This window comes from Neopelma chrysocephalum, unplaced genomic scaffold (assembly GCF_003984885.1).
Source record: "Neopelma chrysocephalum unplaced genomic scaffold, ASM398488v2 Primary Assembly neopelma1_94, whole genome shotgun sequence".
NCBI lineage: Eukaryota > Metazoa > Chordata > Aves > Passeriformes > Pipridae > Neopelma > Neopelma chrysocephalum.
The window spans coordinates 3,384,857-3,411,154 of record NW_020897756.1 but is presented as its reverse complement, the minus strand read 5'-3'; the positions used below and the strand labels follow the sequence as shown (position 1 = coordinate 3,411,154).

The 26,298-nt window shown below is 41.5% G+C and overlaps 1 protein-coding gene across 13 annotated transcripts in view; it reads left to right on the top strand.

Annotated features, from left to right (window-relative positions):
* The window catches only part of PTPRT (protein tyrosine phosphatase, receptor type T), a 443,814-nt gene that overhangs the window by 116,582 nt on the left and 300,934 nt on the right, over positions 1–26,298 (top strand). For all 13 annotated transcript variants that reach the window (XM_027693979.1, XM_027693977.1, XM_027693980.1 and 10 more), the window contains exon 2: positions 3,170–3,295. In XM_027693979.1, the coding sequence (XP_027549780.1) occupies positions 3,170–3,295 (126 nt within the window). The remainder of the gene's footprint in view (positions 1–3,169; positions 3,296–26,298) is intronic.

The following is a 26,298-nucleotide window of genomic DNA, read 5'->3' as shown; positions in this document are numbered from 1 at the left end:
CCAAGTTCTGCAGAAAAGACAGGGCTAAGGCCACCTGTGATTAGGCAGAATATGAACACAGGTCACTGTGACCAAGTGGCTTTACCAGGGATTGGATATAAGGAGGAATTTTTTACAATGAGGCTGGGGAGGCCCTGGCACAGGTTGCCCAGAGAAACTTTGGCTGCCCCATCCCTGGAAGTGTCCAAGGCCAGGTTGGACGGGGCTTGGAGCAACCTGGGCTAGTGGAAGGTGTCCCTGCCCATGGCAGGGGGTGGAATGAGATGATCTTGAAGTCCCTTCCACCCCAAACCCTCCTGTGATCCCATGTCTATGACAGTAACCCCAAACCCTGTGATATTCTGGATGTTGTGGTACTTTCCTTCCACTTTCTAAAGTTTCTTTCCTGTTCCACAACACACACTTTAATAGTGGGAAGAGAGGAGTTGTTGACTTTTTAGGCCCTGGGTCCCAGCTGAGTCTTTGCTTCACTTTTAATTCTGCTCCCAGTTGACACACCGGAGCAAGAAGCAGATGGAAGGTGCCCCCCTCTTGGTCCCCAGGACTCACACAGCCAGCCTGCTTGTCTGAGCCCTTAAAATTGACTCCAGCTTATCCTCCTTGTCCTCATTACCTGTAAATTCACCTCCAAATTCCAATTCTGCTGCTTCTAGTAAACGAATCCTCCTGGTTTATTGCTCTGTCACTCTGTGTTTGGAGGTTTCTCCACTAACCTTTCTTTTCTTTAAAATGTAGATGTCTTGCTGCTACTTTTAAGGCTCTCCATGGTTTATCCTTCCCTTTTATTCAGCTGTAGTACAAGGTTAGCTTTGACTTTCACACAAGGCACTTTAAAGCTTCCTCAGGTGTTGTCTCTTATCAGTGGAAACTCCCAATTAATTTCCAGAAGTTCTCACTGTATCCCTTTTTCAGCTCCTTCAACTTCACCTTCCTCAGCATGGATAAAATAACCTATTTAGCTGATTATGGCAAGGCAATGACAATTACATTCCCTGTTAAATGAGGATTGCTACCCCAGATTTTGCTGCTCTTGCTTGTTTTGCTTCGGGGACTTTGCAGTTTTCTCTGTGTGCAGGAGACCACGTGCAAATGTTGGGCTCCATCAGAGAATTTGTTTACAATTCCTTCAAAGTAACAGCTCCCAGACATCCCTGATCCTGTGAGGGGATGTGGGGATGGTTTGTGTCTGAAGTTGTGCCGTCAAAGTGAGTCTCTCACAATTACAATGCCCCGTGTGGAGGCTGAGAGCAGAGTATTTGATATTGTCTCTCATACCCACTTGCTGTAATAAAGGTGACTTTCAGATGTAGTGCTCCCTCCCACACAAGCCAGAATTCCTCTGTTCTCTCTTAGATTTTTTTAATGAGTGTGTTCAGTATTTTAATTTTGAACCTTGTCACAAAAATTAATTTTTAAAAAAAAAATATGGGAAGTTGAGGTGTAATCCTGCTTGTTTTGGCAGCTGGGGGAGCTTCACAAGGGCAGTAAATTTAAAGCAAGAACTATTAAAATATTGTAAAATTGTGAAAACTCAGAAATATTTGCTGAAACTCTACTGAAACAGGCAAGCTTGCAAGGGGGATAAAATCAACTGTAATCAGTTCTATTTATAATGAAAATATACAATATATAAAGTTGCTATTTTTTAGGATGATCTTGACCTCTTTAAACTTCAGCAACAGAGTATTTTGGGGTGTCAGGTACTCTAGGCAACAAATCCTTCTAGTATATACTTACATAGAAATGCTTGATTTTGTAGAAGCTTTGTAGAAGCACTTAGAAAACCAGTTGCGTTTGGAGTGCACATAAAATCCTTTAACAGGCTAAGGAATTAATAAATATTGATATTTGTGTTTGTAATTTACGAGAGTTCTACAGGAGATGAGACAAGTTTGGGGTTTCTTGGGAGCTAGAGCACATGGGTGCAAACTAAAGAAGGCTTTAATGTCCCTAGTGTTGGATAATCCTTGTTGTGAAGGACTCACAGGTCAGGGGTGTATGAGCTGTTTGTTGTGTGTGCAGCCTGTGGGAAGGAGTGAGGAGTCAGGAATATCTGTCCATGGAACTCTGATTGGTGTCAGGAGCAATTGGCAGCTTGGCTGGCAGAGCAAGTGAGTGTTGCCTTGAGCACTGCTCGGTCCTCCCAGCTCTGGAATGCTGGATGTGTCCAGCTGACTTTGGAGGACTCGTGTCTGCAGAGAAAAACGATCCTTGCTCCCCTGAGAGAAAACTAAAGCACTGCAGAGACACTCCTGCCGTGATTCCGGTCTCTAAACTCATGGAGCCAGACTGCATTTATGGATCCAGCAGTGAAATACGTTTGGCAGACTGGGTTGGATGGATGAGAAGAGGGATGTGTGTCAGGTAGTGTAAGGGACACCAGTGTAGGGATATCTTAGGGAATAAAGTAGCTTGATTTGACACAAGTTTCTAATATCTGTGTTGGAATACAAACTTCCATTCCACTCTTCCTGGATTTCCCTTGATTCACAAGTGTCCAGGCAGCTGCCAAGTTACTTAAGAGAGTTAACTTCTTCCAAGTATTTCAGGAATTGCAGTAAAGATCTCTTAGTCAGCAGTCTGGAAGGTGTGAATGCCGGTTGCCATCTGCTGCTTCTTATTCTCTTGTTGTTGAGAAATTATGTACTCAGAAATATTGACTGGGAAGACTTTGAGGAAACTGTGTGGTTTGTGGGTTTATGTTGTGTGTAAGAGATGGTTAAAGCCAGATTAAGATGATCAAGGCTCAAAGGCACAAAGAAGTGAGGGTTCACTGTAGCAATAGCGATGCTGTGCTTGTTTGCCATTTGCATTCCTCCTTTTTCTTCCTTTTTTTTTAAATATCTTGGAGGTTTATGCAAATATTCCTGCATGGAGGTATCATGTACAGTTGTCCTTGAAAATAACAGGTTGAAATAAAGGGGATTGATGTAAGAAATAGTATTGTGGAGGGACGAAAACAAGGGCTTCCAATGGATATAAAGTGTGGAAAGAAAAAAAAATGTTTACTGGACATCACCTTTGCTGTTGCCTGAAAAATGATGTTCAGGAAATTGGTTTTATTTATTTCTATCTCCTGTTTAAGCTTGGGTACGAAATAAGTAAATGACCTACCATAAAGAGACAGAAATAATTAACTCAGTGATGTTTTTCTTTTTCTTGGTTTTAGGTGGTTGTTCGTTTGATGAGCATTACAGTAACTGTGGTTATAGCGTCGCCTTGGGAACCAATGGATTTACCTGGGAGCAGATCAATACCTGGGAAAAGCCAACAATGGATCCTGCTGTCCCAACTGGTAAGTGAGATGTCCCAGCAGCAGCAGGGAGGTGCAGTTCTTGGAGGGAATCAGCTGTTATTTCTTTATGGGTGTGTGCTGGGTCTGGGTACCCTCAACAGGGCAGCGGGATTTTAGTCAGTGATAAAAAGATGGCTTTTGTGTTCAAAATAATCTGACAACAGAACTGATAAATGTGAGGTGGCTTTTTACAATATTTGCCATTTGATATCCTTGCTGAATTGTTTTCCATTCCTTGTTCCTCTTTTATTTCTCATTTAACAGAGAGGAAATGTTTTGGATTTAATACTCCAAGGTTTGTTCAACTTTTTAAGTGTTTCAGGGTCACTGAGCTTTTTTATGTGGGGAGGTGCATGTTGGAGAGGCCAGGAAAAGTGAAGCTTTGAAATGTCTGGAAGTATTGGACCTTCCAGTTACCATTTAGCTCTTAACTGATTGCTTTAATTCTAGTTCTGAGAAAGACAAGAAAATTTCTAGAGAATAAGTTGTTGTAGCTTGTGCTTCATTAGGCTGGGATTTCAGACAGGGGAATTTTCATATGCAAGAAAAACATTTCCAGCAGCGAGTTATCAGAATTCCTAATTTGTTAATATATATTAAGAATATCATGGTCTTCCATGTGATATTTGAAATATTCTTTGAAGAGCTGATGATAATTTCCAAGTTTTGTTACTCATTGGAAGTTACCATTATGTTGTACGTGGGAATGAATTCTCCAGCCTTAATAATTAAGTGTTCTGGAATGCTTTGTTCACACTGAGAAAGAACTTGGTTTAAGAAAACACACTAAAGTTTTCTCAAAAACCTAGTTTGTCTCTGTTGGTTGCCACCTAAAATAGCAGCACAAGCCTTTTTGAGGCCCACGGTGACAAACAGACCTCACCAGCCAGTTAAGACTTTGATTTCACACCTAAAAAAGAAGTATTTGTTCTGGTTAGTGCATTCCACAGCGAGAGCATGAGCTACATGGCAGAACTGGAATATAATGTTGCTCCAGAGGTATTCTTATGCCTGTAATTATTGGGATAAGAGACTTGTAATTGCTGGCTGCCTGGCAAGGACACTGTGCTGAGCTGATGTGACAAGAGCTCCCTGGAAGCACTGACAGCCAGCCCAGTCTCCAGCCCTGGGTGCTTGTTGTCAGGAGAAAACAAGCACATAAGACATCAGCCCAGCTGGGCTTTCTCCAGCACTTGAAAGATTGTTTAAGTTCTGTGGTTTTTAAATTGTTTTATTACTGGAACTTCTCCAGAACAGGAGACTTCAAAGTGTGTGACACCTGGCACCACTTGATTTGGCTGTGGCATTCCCAAAGGAGTTCATTAGGAAAGTTACAGGGTTTTAGTCTTGTCTGTAAGAATTTATTTTGTGATTCTGGATGTTGTGTTTTTAATGATGGCAGTTTTATCTCTGTGGTTCCTCAACTTCCACCCTGTTGTGTTCTGTTCCTTGTCCCTGCTAAAGACCAAACTACAGGTCTGGGAATTAACTGATTCCAGAGTGATCTGAAGGAATAGGAACATAGAGAGTTTAGATGCAATTAGGAATCTGGAATAAATGGGAAGGTTTATATGGCTTGGTCTGGATGAGTTCAATATTTGGTCAACTCTAAATGCTAAGATAAACCCTTCCTTTCCTCCATATGAAGGTGTATTGTAATCTGAAGTGCACTGGAACTATGGAGAGATCAACAGACTCATAGAGATTGGAATCTAAACAATAATAGACAAAAAACAGGCTGGAATGGCATGATGGAAAAAAAACCCAAACAACAAGCCAACCTTAAACAAACAACCCATACACACACAAGACAAAAAAAATCCGACATAAAGCTAACCCCAAAACACTAAAATGTAATTTTTTTAAACAAGGCTTTCAAAATTATTTCTCCAAAACTAAATAAATAGATGGTTTTGTGTTTTTCCCCTGTCCATTATAACTGATGTCACTAATAAATATCTAAAGACGTTAGAGCAGCCGCAATTTTAATAAAGGTTAGACATCAAATAAAAAACACAGAAAGCTTTATTAAGGGAAGATGCAAAGGTAAAACAGCCATCAAATTGGAACGTGCTGATAAGGAGATGTTATCTAAAGATACTTTAAGGACCATGAGGGGAAATGAGTCAGTTCCTCCTGTTACTGATTGATGTCTCAGGACTATTCACAGAGAACAAAAGGCAAAATCAGTAGGTGTGAAAAGATTGGCCGTGGCAAATGGGTACAGAAGGGTCTAGTAACAAAAAACATGTTTTCAGGAGCTGTCCAAATGCTGCCAACCTCGAAGTAAATTACAGTGGCCTATTAGACTCCCTGAAGCTTGTGGAGACGTTCAGAGCTGTTATTGAGAGTCTCTTGCTGGACAGACCCGTAATGCACATTGTTTGTGTTGGTTACTCTTTGAACACCTGTTTGCTGAGAATAAAAGTTGTTTACTTTAAAATTCATCCAGGGACAAAGCCAGGTGAATAAACTGATGAACAGCACGTTCTGCTCTTACAGGCAGGGAAATCTTTAAGGCTAGAGGGCTGGAACATGTGAGGATGGACTTTCCATGGCACATAATTTCTCCACAGCAGCTGAGAGCAGCAGGGTTTGAGGTGGTATCAAAGAGGGGCTCATGGAACAAGCCTTGGTGGGCAGCCATAGGCAGGAAAGCTCCCTGGCACTGAGAGTTGTGGCAGGAGTGCCAACAGGGTTCTGAGAAAAACTGGGAGGAGCTGTTGGCTCCATGGAGGACAGGGAGACCTCAACAAGTGAGAGCACTGGGCAATCCCCAGCCATGGGAAACTCAACCAGGGGAAGTGCTGGATTCCACCCCTGGGATGGGTCGACCCTGGATGTACAGACAGAGTGGGAATGAGATGGTGGAAAACACTGCTAGGAAAGGGCCCTGAGGGTTCTGGTCCATGGCCAGTTGGCCACAAGTCAGCAGTGCCCAGGCAGCCAGGAGGGACAGTCCTGTCCTGGGGCATCAGGGAGGGGATTGTCCCGCTCTGCTCTGCCCTGGGGTGGCCTCTCCTGCAATATTGGGGCAGTTTGATCTCTGCAGGAGATATTAAGCTCTTAGTACCCAAAGGAGGGCAGTGAAGATGGGGAAGGGCCTTGAGGGAAGCTGTGTGAGGAGTGGCTGAGGGCACTTGGTGTGTTCAGCTGGAGGAGACTGAGGGGAGACCTCACTGCAGTTCCAGCTGCCTGGGCAGGGACAGAGGAGGGGCAGGGACTGATCTCTGCTCTGTGGGGACCAGGGACAGCACCCAGGGAATGGCTGGAGCTGTGTCAGGGCAGGGTCAGGTTGGATGTTACAAAGAGATTCTTCCCCCAGAGGCTGGTTGGGCACTGACCAGGCTCCCCAGGGCAGTGGGCACAGCCCCAAGGCTGCCAGAGCTCCAGGAGGGCTTGGATGATGTTGTGACTCTTGGGGATGGTCCTGTGCAGGGCTAAGAGTTGGACTCTGTGATCCTTGTGGGTCCCTTCCAACTCAGCACATTCTGTGGAGACACGGACAGTTGTGTAGATATTCTTTGTTGGGATGGTATTTTAAATACTGCCTTGTTTTTGTAGCTGGAAATAGATTAAAATGCTACCTTGTGGAAATGGTAAAACCAAAAAAGGAGCAGGCATTAAGCTGGTTCAATGATACTAAGTCAGTCTGCTGGGAGATGTCAAAAAGCAAAACCAGCCCCCACCCTGGTCAGCTCTTCCCTCTGGAAAACATTTTGGCTTTCCAAAGTGCCAGGAGATCCCTTTAAATTCAACCAAGCCACAGAACTGTGTCCTCCTGAATACTAATGATGCCATCTAGCACTTTTTACTGTGCTTTTCATCGCTGGATCTCTGAGTGCTCTTCAAAGGAGGTCAGTGCTGTGAGTGAGAGCCCGAGTCCCTAGAGCTGTGTAATTCTCTGCTGACACTCTGCTGCAAAGGTCTCTGCCCAGGGATGTCTTTCTAGTCTTTATTTTTTTAATTGAAATGTCAAAAAAAAAAAAGAGGCAATTAAACTGCTCCATTAGCAATGTAGAAGTTTGTAGGCAATTTGTTTTACTCCGTTGCCAGCAAATAAACTGTTTCCCATGAATTCTATGATTAATTCCTTAGGGCTGGAAACACTGTTAATTGAGGGATTAAGAACCAGATGTTTGTTGTTCTGAATAAATGTTTCAAAACGTGAAAGACGGGAATTGTAGGTATCCAACCCCCAGACTTCGGTGGGACTCTGGTTCCACCTCCTTGCACAATAGCAGCAGTGATTGTAACAAAATATTCTTTAACAGATGGGTGTTTACTTAAGCCTGAATACCCTCAGTGATGAGTATTCCACAGCTTTGAGCTGCTTGTTCCACTCTTTGAATTATAAAGGTTCTCAGTCCTTCATTTTCCTTTCTATGGCTTCATCTCATAATTTTTTCTCCCATTTTTGGCTAGGGAGAACCATCAGTTGTTGCTCTCTTATAACCTCCCTTATGTAGTTCTGTGCAGTTAAATCTTTATTTTGCAGGACTAAATGTGACCCAGTCCTTTTAACCTTTCTCCATTCAGCATCCTGTTTCCTTCCCTATGCCTTCAATCATTACTTTATTTTTTTTGGGGGTATTTGTCTGAAATTGTGTTCCAAGGGCAAGGCACAAGACTAATTTTGTTCTAGAAGTTCAAAGTACAGCAAGTGCATTTCTCCCGCCCACCTTTATTTTCGTCTTGCCATTCTCATTCCCCTTTTTCTGTAAATGTTCAGTCTTTATGTGCTGCTGTTAGATGTTGTGAGATGGATGTGGCCCTTTGGTTTGTGTGGGATCACAGAAATTATTTCCTTGGTGGTAAAACTCTTCCCTGTGAGGGTGGGGAGGCCCTGGCACAGGTTGCCCAGGGAAGCTGTGGCTGCCCCTGAATCCCTGGAAGTGTCCAAGGCCAGGTTGGATGGGGCTTGGAGCAACCTGGGCTAGTGGGAGGTGTCCCTGCCCATGGCAGGGGGTGGGATGAGGTGATTTTAAGGTCCCTTCCACCCCAAACCATTCTGTGAAAGCAGGACTTGAGCTCTTCTGTGGGTTTTTTGGGGGGCAGATTCTGGGTTAGTACAAGGAAATGTGTTGTGTGTAAACCAGCCAGGCCAAAGCACTGGTTTTATTTTGCATATTACCACAGCATTCCAAAGAACCTGGACCTGGCTACTCTTGCATCAGTTGCAAGAATAATATTAATAATGAAAGTATTTAACATTTAATGTTCAACGTATTTTACCATCATTTGCTAATTAACTGCAGTGGAGATTTAGCCAGGGCTGACTAGACTGAAGCAATTACTTTAATTGTATTAAATACAATTCTATCTGGATACAAAGGCACTGTGTCCTGTGCATTTGCACAGCTGCATTTTTTGCTGTTAGGCTTATTGTTAATCCCAAATTTACTTTTGTGAAGTTTCCCGTTTTCCAAGTGAGGAGGTAAACAATCAGCACAGAGGCTGAAGGTCTGGCCCCATCTGCCTGATGGGTCCCTTCCTTTCACGTATGGAAATTGGCACTGCAAATGCTGCTTTTCCTTCATAGAAGTACAATAAAATTGTATGTGTGTGTGCATATATATGTAGATCCTTCATATCACTTCTGTTTCTTGCTGAATTGCTCTCTAAGTAGACGCTCTGTTTGTCTAGAAAATAGAAGTGTAGCTATTAAGAATTTAGGGATAAGCAAAATGTTTGGAACAAGTAATGGTGTTCAGAATGCCAACACTTGTATTGTTATTTAGCAAGTGCAAACTGCCTTCTTTGCATCCTTATTCCATAAATTTTCTGCAAAGAGCAGCCAAATCTGTTATTGATGAAAGGTGGTTTTGTGATAGAAATGGATTCATTTTTGTCATTCATAGAATCAATAAAATTGGAAAAAAACTCTAAGATCAAGTCCAACCATTAACCCAGCACTGCCAGGCCCACCACTAACCCATGTCCCCAAGTGCCACATCCACATATCTTTTAAACACTTCCAGGGATGGTGATTCCACCTCTGTCCTGGGCAGCTGTTCCAATGCCAGACCACCCTTCCAGTGAGGAAATTTTTCCTAATGTCCAGTGTAACCCCCCACCTGCCTGGTGGATGTTTTGAGATAACAGTTGGCAGGTTCCAGGCACAGCTGTGTCCGAGTGCTGCCTTGTGGAGTCTGCATCCCATATCCCAGTGAACTCAGCCCAAGAGCTTTCAGTGTGTGCACCTCATCACTTCCCTTGAACCCAGGACACCACCTCATGAGAAATCAGAGCAGTTATTTTCTTTCCTCCTGCAGCAGAGATAAGGGATGGGGACTCTTCCCACATCTAAGCTGGTGTGTTCCTTTGTCCCAGTAACTGGAGGAATCTCTGAGCTTCTCACTGGAAGAACAGAAGGATCATCATCATTAGTGGTGCTCATTTAGCAGGCAAACATCCCAGGCAGGATGTGTCTGTGAATTCCAGATGGCTAAATCCTACTTGGGCTCCACTGAACTGAGGGAAGTTTTATGTGAGTCTAATGGGCCAAATGCTTTGCTGTGTCACCTTCCCCTTTTCGTGAGTGGCACCATGGAGTTACAGCAGGAATGAATAATTATACAGCAGCTTTCCTTCAGGAAGGTAATAACTGTCCATCAGTGCCCACACTGGATGGGCAGGATCCTTTCATTTTGTTCTGGAGCTGTGGAGTTAGTGTTGACCTCTACAAAGGCCAGAGACCCTCTGTGCATGGGGCAGACACTTGGCTTTGTTCCTGCTGCTGAGTGAGTGCCAACAGGAGTTAGACTCAACATTTGTAAATCTGGAAGACGATGCCATAAAATTACCATTTCCCCGTGTCTGAGTGTATTAATTCTCGCTTGCAAAAAAATACACAAAGAAACTTGTTAAAGGAATACATTAAAATTCATCTGTGTATATGATGAATCACCATCCAATTTTGTCTGAGAGGGAGAAAGAGTTTTGGCTCAGCTGTCTGTGTTTTTTTTTCCCTCCAAAAAATATTTTATGCAGGGGAAATTACTAAGAATGAGTCAAATATGTTTCTCTCCACTCTTTTCACTTCCATACAAGTAAATAGATTAGTCTGGGGCTTGTTAATGAGCTCCAAGTCACTTCTCAGATGTGAAGGTCTAAACAGAAAGAGCTCTCTGGAAAGTTTCCCCGATGTGTTTTTATTTTGCTATTTACTCTGCAGCTTCATGTCTGTGTTCCAGGATTCTTTCTTCGAGCTGTAAATAATTCTTCCCCATTTCCAGAATTTCATCCCTATTTTATGCTAACCTGAGTTTTTTGGGGGAGGTTGATTGCTTAGTTGTTGGATTTATTTTAGTGGATGTACGTGCCAATGTTTAGATTTCCAGGAAAAGTGTGCTGTTTTGACCTATTTATGAATATAGCTTTGGGAGGAATGTAACCTTGCAAGCAACTAGAGGGAACTTTTTCTGCACTACAGCCTTGAATTGCTCTGTTTTGCTCTCTCCAGACCCTGAGCCATTCCTATAAATCATTCTGTAAAGCCCAGCACAGGGTTTAACTGTCCCTCAGGGAATGTGTTGTCACCCAGATTTTTTGCCTGTCTCATACCAGGTCTGGGCTGTCAGTAACTAAATCCTACCTGCACGTGTAGACAATTTTACTTTTTTGGGCAGGGAAAGTCATCAATGAAGACCTTGAGCAGTTGCATCTTTTTCACAGAATTGATTTCAGAAAGGTAACAACTTATTTTAAGAGCAGTTCTTACCAAATACTTGCTCTGTTGTGTTTCTGTGCTCTAACACCAAGTAAAGCCTTTCTTTTGGGATTGGGTGCACTAGTTTTGGGTGGAAGAGAAACAGTGAGGGACTGTTTGACCTGAGCACATGGAAAATTGCAGACCTGTAAATGAAGTATCTCACACTTAGCTAACTACTTAGCTTTTATTCTGTGACTGAAGATGCAAGAGTTGATTTAATTAAGAACATTTCCCTCTCTGGAGGCCTTCTGCTGAAAGGAAATTACATCTCAGGTTTTAATACTGTGTCATTCACACTGCAAAGGTGAGAGAGAATTTCTCCTCATGTGCTGATTGTGAAAAGTCATCAGGAGCATCCCTCCACTTCGGTGTGGGTGGTGTTTGGGTCCTGAAATCAAGCTTAGCAAGGAGGTGCAGCCTTTTCTGAGCTCACAGGGTACAAAGACACGGCATCAAAGGACTCTGATGGAATGAGTTGTAGGCAGTGTGGTGATGACCCTGAAGGGATTGCTGCCTGTTGGGAGCACGTGTAGTTCCTGCACCTCGATGTGTTAAAGGTACATTTGAAGTGTTGTCAGCCTGTCCCTGACCCCTTTTCTGTGAGAGCTGCCAGAAACAGAGCTGTTTGTGGCTGTCAGGACCTTCCCATTATCACCATTAGTGAGGCCATGGCGCTTTTAAAGCGCTGCTGTAACGTCCCTCAGCACCACACAGGGAGGAAGGACAAGGAACCTGCTGCTGTACTTGGTTTTCCATGGTTTCAGCGCTGAAACATTAATTTTTTTCAGCACCTCTTGGCTCCAGCAGGAGCTGATGCCTCTCAGCATCTTACACACAACCTTTATTTTTCATAATGTGTTATTTGGAGCTCTGTTAGGACGTGCTGTCCGGATGCCAAGTGTGTTAAACCTGGTTTTTGTTTGAGGGCCAAGTTAGGGAATTGTTCAGCCACAGCAGTGGAAAAAGCTTCATGAGCTGGGAAATAGAAGGAAGAGAGACTTCTTCCAAGTAGATGAATTTTAATTTAAGTTCTGTTGAAATAAATATGGTTGCAGGAGTAAACAAGGTGCATAGGTAGAATGAGGGATGGGGAACATCCTTCTAGCAAAGATAGAATACTGAAATTGATAAATGTGAAGTTAGTGGATATTAAGGAATAGAGGAAAAGCAGTGACTAAAGTAGGAACAAAAGTTTCAGAAGGAATAGATAAATTCAGATTCAAGTGATGTTGAAGGAATTGACAGGATTGGGGAATACTGAAGGTCTAGTGAGAGCTCAGGCATTTGTCACAACTTTTCAGGAGTGAATTTTGATGTATACAGAATTCTGATTTTTTTTTTCTTGGACTGTGGCCCTGCTCTCCATTGGGTATTTTTTTCTTTATCCTGGAGGGTTGCTTAGCAGGGTAGAGATGGACAAGCCTAGTAGGAAAGAAGTTCTAAGAGAAAAATGACCTGTGAACCTGCGTGGGGCAGATGGCCAAATTTAGGACAGGCCAGGTTTGAAAAAGGGAGGGAAAAGGTCATGGATGAACAGTGAAATGCTGACAGAGAAGGATTTACAGAAGGAAATATTGGGTAAATCATGGACAAAATTGCTCCTCAGAACTGATCCACAAAAGCAACTGAGGCATTAAATAAGGATTCCAAGCAGAGGGTGGGCAGGACGCAGGAAAGGCAATAAGTGTTGTTGAGGTTGTTGCTCAGCCCTTGTGAGCTTTAATAGCAGAGCCTTGGTAACTCTGTCCATGTGAATTTTCAGCTTTTTTGAGGTTGTTTAACATGGAGTCAGTGGAATTCTCCTGAAATCCCTTAAATCCAGTAGGAACTAGATGTAATTTCTTAAAAGGACTGCGGGCTGCAGTGCATTGTCTGGTTAATGCATTCTTTTTTTTTTTTCCCATTTGTCTTCTTTTTCCCAGTGAAGTCTCATCTTCTTTCTTACTTTTTTCCTTTTTTTTTTTTTAAACTCCTGTCACAAACCATCACACCACTTCCAGCATCTGAATACAAAGCTGTGGTTGAGTATCTAAGATTCCAGTGCTAAGAATTATTTAACTAATGCAGTTCCTTTACCATAGGCCCTGTTGAATGCATAGTGAAATAACTGGAAATCTTTCCACCAGCTTCAAAATAAACAGGATGCAGACTCACAATAAGCAGATTTTCAGATGCTTTGCTATTTAATTAGGAGGATACAGATTGTTTGATGGAATGGTAATAACAACCTCTGATCACTGGTTCCAGTGAGAACTGTTGCTTTTGAGAATTTGTGGGGAAAAGAGAGTTCATTTTTCACGCTTAGGAAATATTAGCATTTGTTATTGCCTGCATTAGATATTTAGTGCATGGAATTTGGCACATGAAAAATGCTGGCGTTGAGGTCTGTTTTCCAAAAGTCATTTATACACGTACAAAGGGAAGTTGATAGCAACAATATTAATATATTCCCATGGGGAAAAATATTGTAAGCATCTCCTGCACAGGCAGTCCAACCTCCTCTGTGTCATTCACCTCTTTTAGAAGGGAGTGGGAACTGTTGTGCTTGTATTCCTTTGAGATGTAAAGTTGTAATATTACAAATTACCACTTGTTTTCTGTATTGACTAGAAAAATAAATGCAATTATGCTCATGAATGTTGAAAATTAAGCAAAAGAAAGCAATTGTATGTGTTTGAGGATCTTTTCAAATGAAAAGCTGTATTCACTGAATTCTCATGGGCTCTTTTTCTCCCTGTCATGTTTCGTGACGTGAACTCTCAATTGAGGGAACAGCTGCAGGAAAAATGGCACCAGCCAAGTCACAGGGAATTCACAGGAAATTGAGACGTTTCAGGCCATAACACAAGCACTTTTCACCTTGAGAAATGCTTGACTTTTTATTAGCAAAATGCCTATAAATACAGAGAGGTGTCAAGCCCTTACTGGCAGCACTCACCCTGGGTACTTTGGGTAAGCCTTGCACGGATGGACCAAGATCCTTCACTGTCACCATAGAGAGGGTTTATCTTTCTAATGGTGCAAACTTTTCTGTCCTGGTCTTCTACTTTGGATTTACTTACAGTGCAAACACGAAGGAAATGTTAGTGTTGATCAGAAGGGTTGCTGTAAGGGAAGCAGAAAAGGAGACTTCCATCACGGGTGTCTTCTTGGTTCATCAAATTCTTTTGAAACAAAATAATCCTTAACACTGAAGATGTGACCACATCCCTTTGATCTTTGAAAATACCATCTATTTATGGGTAGTTGGCAGAATCAGGATGTTTTACCCAGCCCTGGCACACACAGCAGCAGGAGTGGAAGAACTAACTTGGAGGCAGTGAGTGCCCTGCTGTCCTCAGAGCCATGAAACTGCAGAGCTGTTTCTGATTAATTTTAAGATGCTTCAGAGCAAATGTTTTATTTACTGAAAGTTTATGCAGCACTTCCAATTTTTAATTTACTTCTATAACACATCTCTAATATCCAAGTTAGTAAAGCTTTAAGTGACGTGTTTATCACTGTGACTGGATAACTGTTAGTGAAGCCTCCTCAGGACTCAGTTTGCTCCATAGACTTATCATTCAGATACCACATGAAAACATAACACTCCAAAAGCTTCCTTTCACTCCATCCCTCTTGTTTTCCATGTATACGAGACCTTTTTTGTATTTCTTTACCACCTTCATCTTATAATCTGGTTGTGAAGATCAAGCTGTGAAGAAATTTGGCAGTAAAACCCAAATCACCTCCTCCATCACCTCCAGCCTAATAGGATATCATCAAGGTATTAAAAAACCAAACAAACTATAAGCTAAATTAACTTCTTGCTAATTTTGATGCAGTCTGGGGTGACTGAGTGAAGATCTACCAGGGATATTGCTGTGCTTTCTCATGGCCAGTTTTACTACTCCATCTGTCCGCAGCAGACGAATGTGTTTCCCCCTTTCAGTTTTATAGGTTTAAGTTGCTTCCAGTATAGTTATGGGAATATTCAAAGGAGGAATCATAACCAGAAAAAAAAGTGGTTTAGCTTAGTTCTCATTAGCTGTTCATCTAGAACAGATTGCATGGGATGGTTTTCTGGAGTGTGTCTGATTGCTGCAGCATGGTAACTTAATGGGGACATGTTTTTATCAGCTTAAGTGTGTCTGTGCCAACTGACCTCACAGCTTGGTGTGCAGTGAATCAGCTTTAGAAACTACAGTTGAAATCTAGGATCTCATTTGCATGGCCCCCTTTGAACTTAGTTCACTGTTGTGTATTTGTTTGATTTTTCTATGGCATCTGGCATCCCTGATCTGAACTAAAACTCTTCATCCTCCATCCATAAACATTTGTTGTTTTTCAGTCCAACTTTCAGATCTGAAAAATCCCTGTCCCTGTATTTTTCCTTCTGTTCTCTTGTGCTCTGAGCTTTTCTTCTCATGCAACATTCATGTTCCTAATCTCACTAAGTTAGGAACTAAGTTTTTCTCTTACTCCATGGTGTTTTTACGTAGTAACAAACCAAGAAGCTTTCAAATCTCACTACTATGGCTCTTATCACACCTTCAAGGCCAGGTTGGAAGGGGATTGGAGCAACTTGGTCTAGTGGAAGGTGTCCCTGCCCATGGCAGGGGGTGGATTGAGATGGTCTTTAATGCCCCTTCCAGCCCAAACCATTCTGTGATCCTGTGGTTTCTGCGTGGCTTTTGTCAAAACTGTGTGTTTGTTACTTTTCTATTTTGTTCCCTTTTTTAGCCTCATCCCTCAGGATCTGTCAGTCACAGCATCAAACCCAGGGAGAGCCAGATCTGTAAAACTTTTCCCTTCAGCTTGCCAGGAAAACAGCCCAGGCACCCCCTTAGAGCTCAGCTGAATTCGGTACAGAAAGCATTTCTCAGCCTTGTAGCCTTTAAGTGAGAAACAGGATTGCAAAAGCTAATTTGCTTGTTTTCATAGCACGATCTTAATTCTACAAGGGAGAGAGGATGATCTAATCTAATTTAATTTTGCTCTTTGAGAAGGAGGGAGATCACTTGGCCAGCTGCTGCTCTGAGCAAACCCGGAGTGTGCAGGCTACAAGATAAGCTTTGAACTTTATCAAGTCTCTCGGCAGGATATGCTAATGTGTGCTGTTGGGAGAGTTCTGAAACTTTGCCTCTGATTGTATTAATTAGTGTGCTGCTCCAAATGAGCCATAACTCACTGGAAAATAAGGAGCTGTTCCACATAGGGCTTTGTGTCCCTGATGCTTCAGTGTTTGGGCAGGGTGGACTGTGATTTCACAAATCAGGCCAAACCCACAGCCTCCCAGTGCTGCTGCTGTTTGGATTTCTTTTTTGAACTTTAGGCATAATGTATTCAAGCAGTTTATTTATTAGAAGAGGGAAAAGTGTGTGCTTCAATCTTGTGTTTGAAGAGAAAGCCTTTTTCTCCCCAAGTATTTGCACTTCTAACAAACAAGGTGTGGAAGCACCTCAGAGCTTCAGTGGTCGTACAGATATTCCTCTAGACAGTGTCAAACTCCCTCAAACCCCAAATCCACTGTCATTTAGGGCTCTTAAACTAATCCTCTGAGGTGGACTTGTATTGTTAAAAGTGTAGCTTCTAGGTGGAGTAGGTTTGCCAACAGGTTGATGGGCTGTGTTTTCATGTCTATCACTTTTACAGTAGGCAATGCCTCAGACCCCCCCAAACCTTCCCAAACTGGAGCTGCCACCTCTGCTTCCATCCCTGCTGGGCACCCCCAGTGTGAGATCTGGCTTCCCATAAGTCTGTAGGGTTGTATTACAAGGTGTAGTGTGTTTTAGTCATGTACAACAATTTAAAAGTCATACATACTTTGGAAAAAAATCGGAGTTTTGTTGTGATATCAGCTTAGCTTTTCATGCTGATGAGCTCATCAAGCTAATTAGCAGTCTGCCCTGTCTCTTTACATGCCTTGATCATCTTCCATGCAGTGTTGTCCCAGGCTGACACACTCCTGTCTTCAGGAAAATAAAACCAAGTAACTGAAGGTGGTAACTTTAGTCTCACTCCCTGCATTCCAGAGGTTCTGTCTGCACACTGGTTTTTTGCAGATTTGCTCTCTGATAGGACAAAAAACTTAACTTTCGCTTCATTATATCATCTTAAAGATGATATAATGGCTTCATGCATGTGGTTTAAGTCAAATGACTGACTTTATCATCACTTGTGAGCAAGCACTGGTCCTGCCTACAACTTCACTGCTAGTCTGGCCTGGCTAAACTGGATGCACCACGTGCCTGCAGGGTCTGGGTTGGACTTAGCCCCCTCAGGCATCTCTCTAAGCAAAAGAGATCTAAACATTTGGCTAAAATGTCAGTATTGGCTCAAAGACAAGTATGAACTCTCTAGAAATTCTCATTTCGATCCAGGCACTGCTCTGAGAGCCTTTCCAAGTCAGGTAATGTGAGTATTTTGGCTCTCTTATTCTATCAGCTTTCTCTTTAGATTTCTTTTTCCATTCATCTGAGAAAACATTTAAGAAGTAGATGAATCACCAGCATCCTTCCTGTGAAATAAAGAGTTCATACCTTCCATCTTAAAAATCAAGCTTTGTATCAAGTCCTTTATAAAGACTCCACTCGGTCTCCCTATTTTGTGGAAAAAGAGAAAACACTGACACTTCTATCTCAACTTTACTCCTTGCTCTAATTGCAGGCAGCCTAATGATTCTCCATTACTACTGTTAATTAAAGGAATGTGACCAACAGTAGGGTTTTTTTAGTCACCCTACAACCCTATGCTTGCCTTTTTATTTATTTTTTTAGCTCATGAGGTATCAGGCTTAATCTTCCCACCTGCTTTTCCTGAAGACTTTTTCATTATTCCAAGAGCAAAGGCAATAAGCATTATCTCACTTTATGATAATTATATTTAAAGCCATCTTAAACTGAGGTTGGATAGGAAATCTGAGAATTGTGCACCGGGGTTGTAAGATGCACTGCAACAGCCTGTGCAGAATTTGGTGTACTGTTCTATGTATTTTCTGTGTGTATTCTGCTTGAATTTAGAAAAAGTGATAAAACCTATCAAAATTAAGGTTGGACAAGGCTTGGAGCAACTTGGCCTAGTGGAAGGTGTCCTTGCCCATGGCAGGGAGTTGGAACAAGATGATCTTTAAGGTCCCTTCCAACCCAAACCATTCTGTGATTCTGTGAACCTTGAAGTCCATTCCTTGTTTAATAAGTGAGTTTGGGGCAGTAAATTCAGTGTTTTCATTCAGTTTTCATGCACTTATTCCTGGAAGTTGGTTGACTGTGGATATCTCCTTGTAGTCTGAGGGTTCTTGGACCACAGCTGAGCCTCTTGTGCCCCCTGGTCCAGGTGTCCTTCTGCAGCAGGATGCTCATGGGCCTGTTGAATGTGTGCCCAATTTGCAATGAAATGTATTTTCCTGTCATTACCTCGCCCTCCAACCTGTGATCCAACCACAAATCTGCTTTTTTCCCTTGCTTATTTACATGCCTGTAACTAATAATGCTTTCACAGCCCAATTATGCCTTCCACAAACACGTGCCTAATCACTGCCTTCATTTATTGTCTCTAATTGAAAGTTTGCTGCAAAAACTCTGTTTTCCAGGCCAGAATAACAATTTCTGTTGGGTTTGTTGTTTTTAGCTGGTGGTGTTGAGGCAGCACAACAGTGCTGAGCTGCCCTCTTGTAAACCAGTATCGAGGTGAAATCAAGAAATCCCTGCACACAAATAATAAGCTCTGCAACCCTCTCATGCCAACACAGCTATGGCTGTGCTAACAGAGGGCAAGTGTTCAGGTGAATGCTGTGGGTTTGGATAACATCTTCAGTAATCAGGCATGTAAAATAATTCAGCTAATTTTTGTTTAGTTAAAAGTAAGCAGAGATATTGCTGCAGAAGGGAAGGAAAGGATTTCAACTTCAGGTAACACACAGTTAACACACATTTTCCAGTCTTTTCACTTTTCTTTTTTTTCGGAATATTAACAGTTTAAAGTACTTTGCTATAAAAAAATCTCATAATGAACATCAAAATTATTATTTTTTTCAGGATACTGGTCTAACTGCAGCGGCAGCAGTTCAATCAACCTTTACAGTAGTGCAATCTTATTGAATTTCTGCCAGGAATGTAAATGAGAAGCCATTCTGCTTTAAAAGCTTCTGCTAATATAATTAATTGCATTCATTTTCAAGGTGATGTCTTGCTTGTTTGGGCGAGTGAGCAGTAGGGGATTTAAAAAAAAGTGGAAATTTCATCAGTGATTACAAAAGAGATAGTGATTTACTAATTGCCTTTCACCGTTCCCTGACAGTTTGTATCTCTTACCAATCTGCCTCCAGTCACCGGAAGCATTTGTGTGCTGAGAGATTGGGATAAATACACCACGAGGAATTCTTCAGTGGTGAATTTGTTTTTCTTTCATGGGGAAGTAGATTTGTCTCCTGTGTTTTGTAGCGAGTGCAACCATTTACCCTGTGACCCCTGTGCTTTAGATTAAAAGGTGTTCTAAAGGCTTCAAGTGTTCAGCAGAGAGGAATGTAGTCGGGAGCAGTCCTGTCCTGTGGGGTGCTGTGGACCAGAGCCCCGTTGGCACCTGTGCTCTCATGTTTTCAGCTCCAGGAAACATAAACCAACAGTGATTTACAGCAGTTCACAAAGGGACTGTGGGATGCTGCAGGTTCTGCCTGTTTCCTCACGTTGCTGCCTTGTCTAGCTCAGTCCCCCACAAATTAAATGAGAAAAAACAGACTTTATAATCTGTTTTGGCTGCTGGATCTCTGGTAGGGCAGCAGCCCACCTGCTGGGATGATCCTGGTTCCTTTATTTCTTTGCTGCCACGGCTGCAGGGATCTGTGCTAGAGGCAACAGAGGATCTGCTCACAGGTGTGTGAAGAAACAGATGTTTACCTTGAAATCCAGGATTATAGAGTGATGCACATTTGAGGGAACACTCCCTTTATATGACTGTAAATGCAGCTGGATCTCTCCAGTTAAAAAACTTGGCTTAAGTTTTAGCAGAGAAATTTTAAAAAGGAGAAGCTGCAGAGTCAGAGAACAGGCATGATAGGATATGCAGGAAAATTTTTAAAGCTATTTGAGCTTTGATGCAAAGTATATTTATACTTCTGACAGCTGTACTTCTTACTCTTACATTTAAACGTCACACATCTCGTATCTACAGGAAACTACCTGTGATGTGGCTCAGTACTCCCAGTGTATCCAATCTGTGTGTTCTTCTGAAGTGGAGGGATATTTCATGGATTTTTGGTGCTAGTTTTAAGAGACATTCTGCTTATTAGCTTGTCCAGATGCTTATTGTTTATATGTCAAATCTTTCTTTACTTACACAGGTAAAGAGCACGAGAGTTTCATTTTAATGCCACCTGTATTTCCGAAGGGACACCACACACAGGCTTTGCCCGTGCAGGAGGCTCAGTCTCTGTGTTTCCTAGTTCTAGACATCGAGATGAGAGTGGGCACTCCCACATAGGAAAACAGACTAAAAGAAAACTATGGGATGCTCCAGCAATCCTCTGCTGTTGGAGCAGAACCGGGGAAACCTTGACTAAAAGTCCAGAGCCTCCAGGTGAGCCCAAACCCATCTCTGTCTCTTAGCAGAAACACAGTTTCTGTGACTAAGTAATTACCAATATTTTTAGTTATCCTCCTCTGCCCTTATTCTGCAGTAGCAACTTAAAAAGATTAAGAATTATCAATTAGAATTTAGAAGGATTTTTTTCCCCTACTCTTTTTGCTATTATTTATTTGGTTTAGGTTTTAATTCTAAAAGCAGGATTAGAATTTGTTCCAGCTCAGAGGTTGGGACAATAAATGATTTGGGAGTTCTAGATAAATGGGATTTAATCCGTTAGGTGACTGAAATTGGTGCCATGTGCTGAATCAGGGCAATGGTTTCTGCAATCTCCCTTCCCTGCTCTCTGGTATATCCTCACTGGCAGCGTGCAGATAACTTGTTAAATCAACCTCTGGAGTGAGATCTGTTTGACTCGGTTTAATTTTGTAGAAAAACGTGTTGAATGTAGATGGAATCATGAGAGTGAAGGCACAGACAAATGTCTGGCGTGTGTGGGTTCCTTCAGGCATTTCTGAGTTTCACTTACAAATAGAAAAAGTGTCAACTTTGTGACCCGAGTGAATTGGCAGATTCGGCTCCATGAGCCTGTGGAATCAGTGAGGGAAAGACCCTGCTGATTCCAGCAGTAACCCAGTTCCAGGCTGTTTAACAAACCGCAGCAGGAGCCTCTAAAAAATAGCAGCAGATAAGCAGAAAGTATCAGGAGCTGAATAAACACGAAAGGGTTGGACAGCGCAGCGAAAAAGATCACAAACAATGTTTGCTGGTTCACTGAGGCTTAAATCATTTCCCTGTAGCCAATTCTGTTTAGGAATGAATAAGTAAATACTTTGTACTGCAAGAGCGGTTGCTTCTCTAGGAAAAACAAGTTGACAGCTGGTTTTGGTTTTTTTCCTAAAAATGCCTTTTTTTTCCCCTGGGTAAAATCAATGCAGACAAACCGAGAAGTAACAAGGTGTTAAATGAAGTTGCCCTTGATGACTGTGCCAGGTCTGCCTTTCCCACTGTTGTAACTACAGCACGATTCCATGTCATTCCTGTGATGACTTTGTATTTATCCTGCAGTACTTTGCAACCTGGCTCTGGTGTAAATTTGCTTTATTTTCCCGTGGCTCATCTGCTGTTCTTGTTGAGGGTAAAGCGTGGCAGGAAGGAGTGAAATGGAATATTCCTGCTGCTTGTGGAGGATCCCTCTCCCTGCAGGTACAGGCTTGTGCGTTGCCCTGTCGCCTTAAGTGATGGCAGAAATCTTAAAACACTTAAGACACCCATTAAACCCTGATTTCAGCGCTTACTCTTTTTCATCCCAGCAGTTGTTACTGGCATTTAAAGCCCCTGAGCCCAGTCGAGTTTAACTGTGGTGACTATCACCCCGTTGTTCTTTTTCCCTGCCTAAATGAGATGTCTCCCCTGAAAATAACAGGAGTCTGGGATGCAGGTGGCACAGCTTTCAAATGTTAAACCAGACGGCAATTATCCTGAGTTAGGCTCTCATTTGCGATATTCTGAGGTTTTGGAGTTGGATTTTTTTATTTTTTTTTTAAGCAGCTGTGGTTACTGTTTGACATTTAAACACTTGTTTGCTTTTAGCTGTTTGCTGAAGTCATGTACTAATTCTCCTGTATTGGAAAGGCGATGGAATGCTCCTGGGACCTGGCTGTCTTGTCATCCCTGGAGCTTTAATGGTCCAGGAGACTCTGACCTTCCCAGTTAGACAATGGACATGATTTCCCTTTAAAAGCCGTATTTGCTACACACCATATTTCTCTGGGTTTGGAGCTTCTTAAAAAAAATATTGCCTTTAAAACTATTACCAGTGTACAAATCAAGGCAGGGGACTCTCTACAAGCTGATTTAACTTCAAGTTAGGAAGCCTGAAGATGGGTTATGGGGTTTCTAAGCTCTGGAAATGCCCATCAGAAAGCTTTGATCTCGCCCTCCTTCAGGAGATGCAGTTTTTTAGTAGGTTTGAAGACGCAGAACAACTTTATTTTCATTTTATAGTGTTTTAAAAGAAAACTGTTTTTTGATCAATGAGAAGAGTAATGTAGAATTTTAAAATGTGAATTCTGATTTCTGAAATTTAAAAATCAGGTGATATTGTATAATTTTTCCTGGACAAAGGAAGTGAGCTCACTCAGATCAGGTAAATATGGAAGGACTTTGCTACCTGTGCAGAATCATTTTGCTTTCTGTGGTTGCTTTTTGATCAGTGCGGAGTTTGGACTGCAAAGTGAAAAAAAAGTGATCGGGATTGTTTCATTTCAATCCCTTTAGGATGATTTTTTTGTTGGTAAAGCACACAGATACCATTATGTACCTACTGGTTTGTAAACTCATTTTACACTTTGTGTCCTAGCACAGCCCCTAAGAAGTTAGTTGGATTGAGTAGACACTGGATACAAAAAGTGGATTATTTCTTGTGTAGAAGTGATGAAAGAATAATGAGCATAATCCAAAGTAGGGGAAGGAATTGCATCTTCCTCTGGAATTAAGGTTGATGTTTGTATACATTAAATTAAGTAGAAATATTTGTGGAGGCAGAAACCATTGAAGATCTGAAATCTGTGTGTGAGCTGGGCTTTAATATGTATTTTACCCCTTTGCTATTTAGTAAATGGTCAAAATGGTAACTCCTAGAATTGGCTTGTGGAATTTCTTACAGGGCAATGACTGGGAAAGTCTGCAGCAGGATGTTGAAAATACAAACTTTAGGATTTGTATAAAGGTTATTTATAATCAAAGGAATAAAATATATTAGATTAGGTCAATCTATAGTTTGTGAGTTGTAGAGAAACGTAAAGCAATGAAGCTGTAAAAGCTGAAAAGAGGGAGAATATAAGTAACCATACAGTTAAAAAAAAAGGCAGTAATAGAAACAGATGTAAAAGATAAATCTGATGCCTTTAATGCATAGCTCAGCAGCATTAAAAGTACAATAAAAAGCAGAAAAGTCCTGGAATGAATGAGCAGAGTGAGTGAAAGTTGTAGCATCTCCTCAGGGCTGCAGTAAGTGGAGCTCCCCTGTTATGGAAAGGCTGTTGGAAAAGAGATAAAGGTACAGCAAAAGCAAAACTGGAGTGGTCTGGGGTTCTGAGGATCTAAAAATATTAAGGGACACTGGAAAAATATGTGTTTAAGAGCCTTGGGAAAATGATTGATTGATTGATAGACGTTCTGCTGGGAATGAAATGGGCAGATGCTACAGGAATATCTGAGCTGGTGATACATTTAAGAAGGAGACACCATGAACTGGATGGGAGAGAGGGCAATGCACATTAATAATAATTCTTTGGAATAAAGGGAAATACAGCAAATAGAGACTTTGAAGGACAAGACTAGGGTAAATGCTTTAAGTAGACACCTGGTAAACTGTGACTCAGTGTGGGGAGGAAAAGGGAAGCAGCTTTCCACCAGACTTTGCTTGCCAGCAGTGTTTTATACGTCTGAACTCTTCTCACTTTGTTACAATAGTGTTGGAGAGTGGTGATTTTAAGGTTCATGTGGCTACTGGGATCGTTGCTGAAAATCCAGGCTGAAGAGTGGAAGAAGGGGGGAGAGAAGGGCTCTGAAGTTACACTGAAAACTGAGCACTGCCGTGATGTTGCTTTAAACTGGACCTTCCCCCAAAAGTCTGGTAGTTCTAGAAGGTGTAGCATTCCTATATGAATTTACTTCAGTATATATGGCACCATCTATGGTACTATTGTGCTTTTCTGTTCTCTGTTACCTTTTGAATTGACTGCTTTAATTATACATTAATCATCCATTTAGACTTCAGTCACAGTCAAAACGACGTGTTTGTACATCCTGTGTGTCCCAAACGTGACATTTGGTCAGTCTGTGTGTTCTTCTGAAGTGGAGGAGTAATTTGTGGAGTTTTGGTGCTAGTTTTAAGAGACATTCTGCTTATTAGCTTGTCTAGATGCTTATTGTTTATATGTCAAATTTTTCAACACTTCACTTGTACTGATGATGTTTTTCTGGCTGTGAAGATGTTGCTTTGTCCTGAAGGAATGATTGTTGTTTGTCTTGGTGGATAAGAGTTAATGTAAATATCTTCATAAACAGTAAATAGAACAAAGCCATAAATACTGACTCTTGTATAAAAAAAAAAAAAGGCAACCTTATTTTTTTAACCATGTTTCCAAACTAATTCTTGCAGGCAAAAAGTAAACATTTAAGCATTATTTTTGTTCATGAAACTGTCAGTTTTCCCAGAATGTTGGTTTCAGATTCCCAGGTTGATTTTGACATCTGTACACAAGCATGCAATTGCTGCACCATAAAATTGTCTGGTAATATTTGAGAGCAGAGAAAAACCAGCCCTGTCTATGACCCTGTTCTTTGGACACTGGGATGGGAATGTCTTTCCTTTTCCATCTGTTTGTCTTCACTCATCCATGTATGCTTGGATATTTTTGCAATCCCATGAAATGTCTCCAGTGGCAAGTATTCCATTGTTTCTCACAGGTGACTCTTTGACAGAGTAAGTTGACTGTGCTTTGAGAAAACATCCAACTTCAGTGTTTCTGTGATGAGTTGAATCCTCTTTGGAGGATTGTTCTACTGTAGAAAAAAAATTAAATTTCCTATATCAGGTGATATATTTTTTTTCCTTATTGATATTAATGTGGGGAGTGGCTGCCATTACCTGGAACTTTTGGTGAAATCCAGGATGAACATGTGAGACCTCAGAATGATTTTTAAGGAAGAGATGGGTTGTTCACTGTCATAGGACAATCTGGTCACCAACTTTGCCGTGTCTCTGCCATTCGAGGTTTACCCCTTACACTGAGGTCTCAAATCCCATTAGCAAGCAGAGAATTGCACTTAAGAAACATCAAATATCTGTTCTTACTGTGTGATCTTTGCAAATACAAAGTCAACATTGTTTCCTTATGCTAAATGGATGTTAAATAGAACTTAGTGGGCTTTTCTGGTTGGTTGTTTTGTGGGGATTTCGGTTTGGTTTTCTCCTTCTCCCATGGTCTCTCTCTCAGTTTTCTTGGAGCCTGGCCAGTTTGCCACGATTGAGGATTGAATTTTTTCTTGTCTCTATCAACTGCAGTTGTTTTCCCAAGGAAAAAAAAAATATGTAATTTTCCCCATTCTGCGACCTGTCTTTCTTATTCATGGTGCTTTTCAAAGGTCATAATATCTTAGCACGTTCTAAATGTCACAGAGGATTTGAATAACTTCTAGTTCAACATATGGTGTGTGTCAGCAGTGAACTGCACTACAAACACTGAGCTCAAAGCAAACTGCATGAGGGAGTCAGGGCAGAAAGTAAATTAGGAGGGGAAAAATTTAAAATGTGAGATTAGTGGAACAATGAGATGAATCAATACACCCATTTTGACTAGTTGGATAAAGTAATATGCTCGAAATTCTCAGGAGAAATTTATTGCTTTTCGTGTCCATGCCCAACATTTATTTGAAGTCTTCTGTCTGCTTGTAATGTACTTTACAAAAAATAATTGTCTGTGCACATTCGATGTAATTTTAAGTATTGACAAAAATGGAGACTTGCAATTTAAAAGTAATTGTCTTTAATTAGCATCCAGAAGACAAGCCAGGTTAAACATGTTTGTGTTCAGACAAGGAAGGAGCATTTCTTTTCACGTCCCCCAAAAACCCGTGTTTAAAACACAAATTATTTATCAAGGTCACAAAGGTTAGAGAGTGACTGGGTATTTAATGATGTTTTGTGGAAAATTTTTCTTTT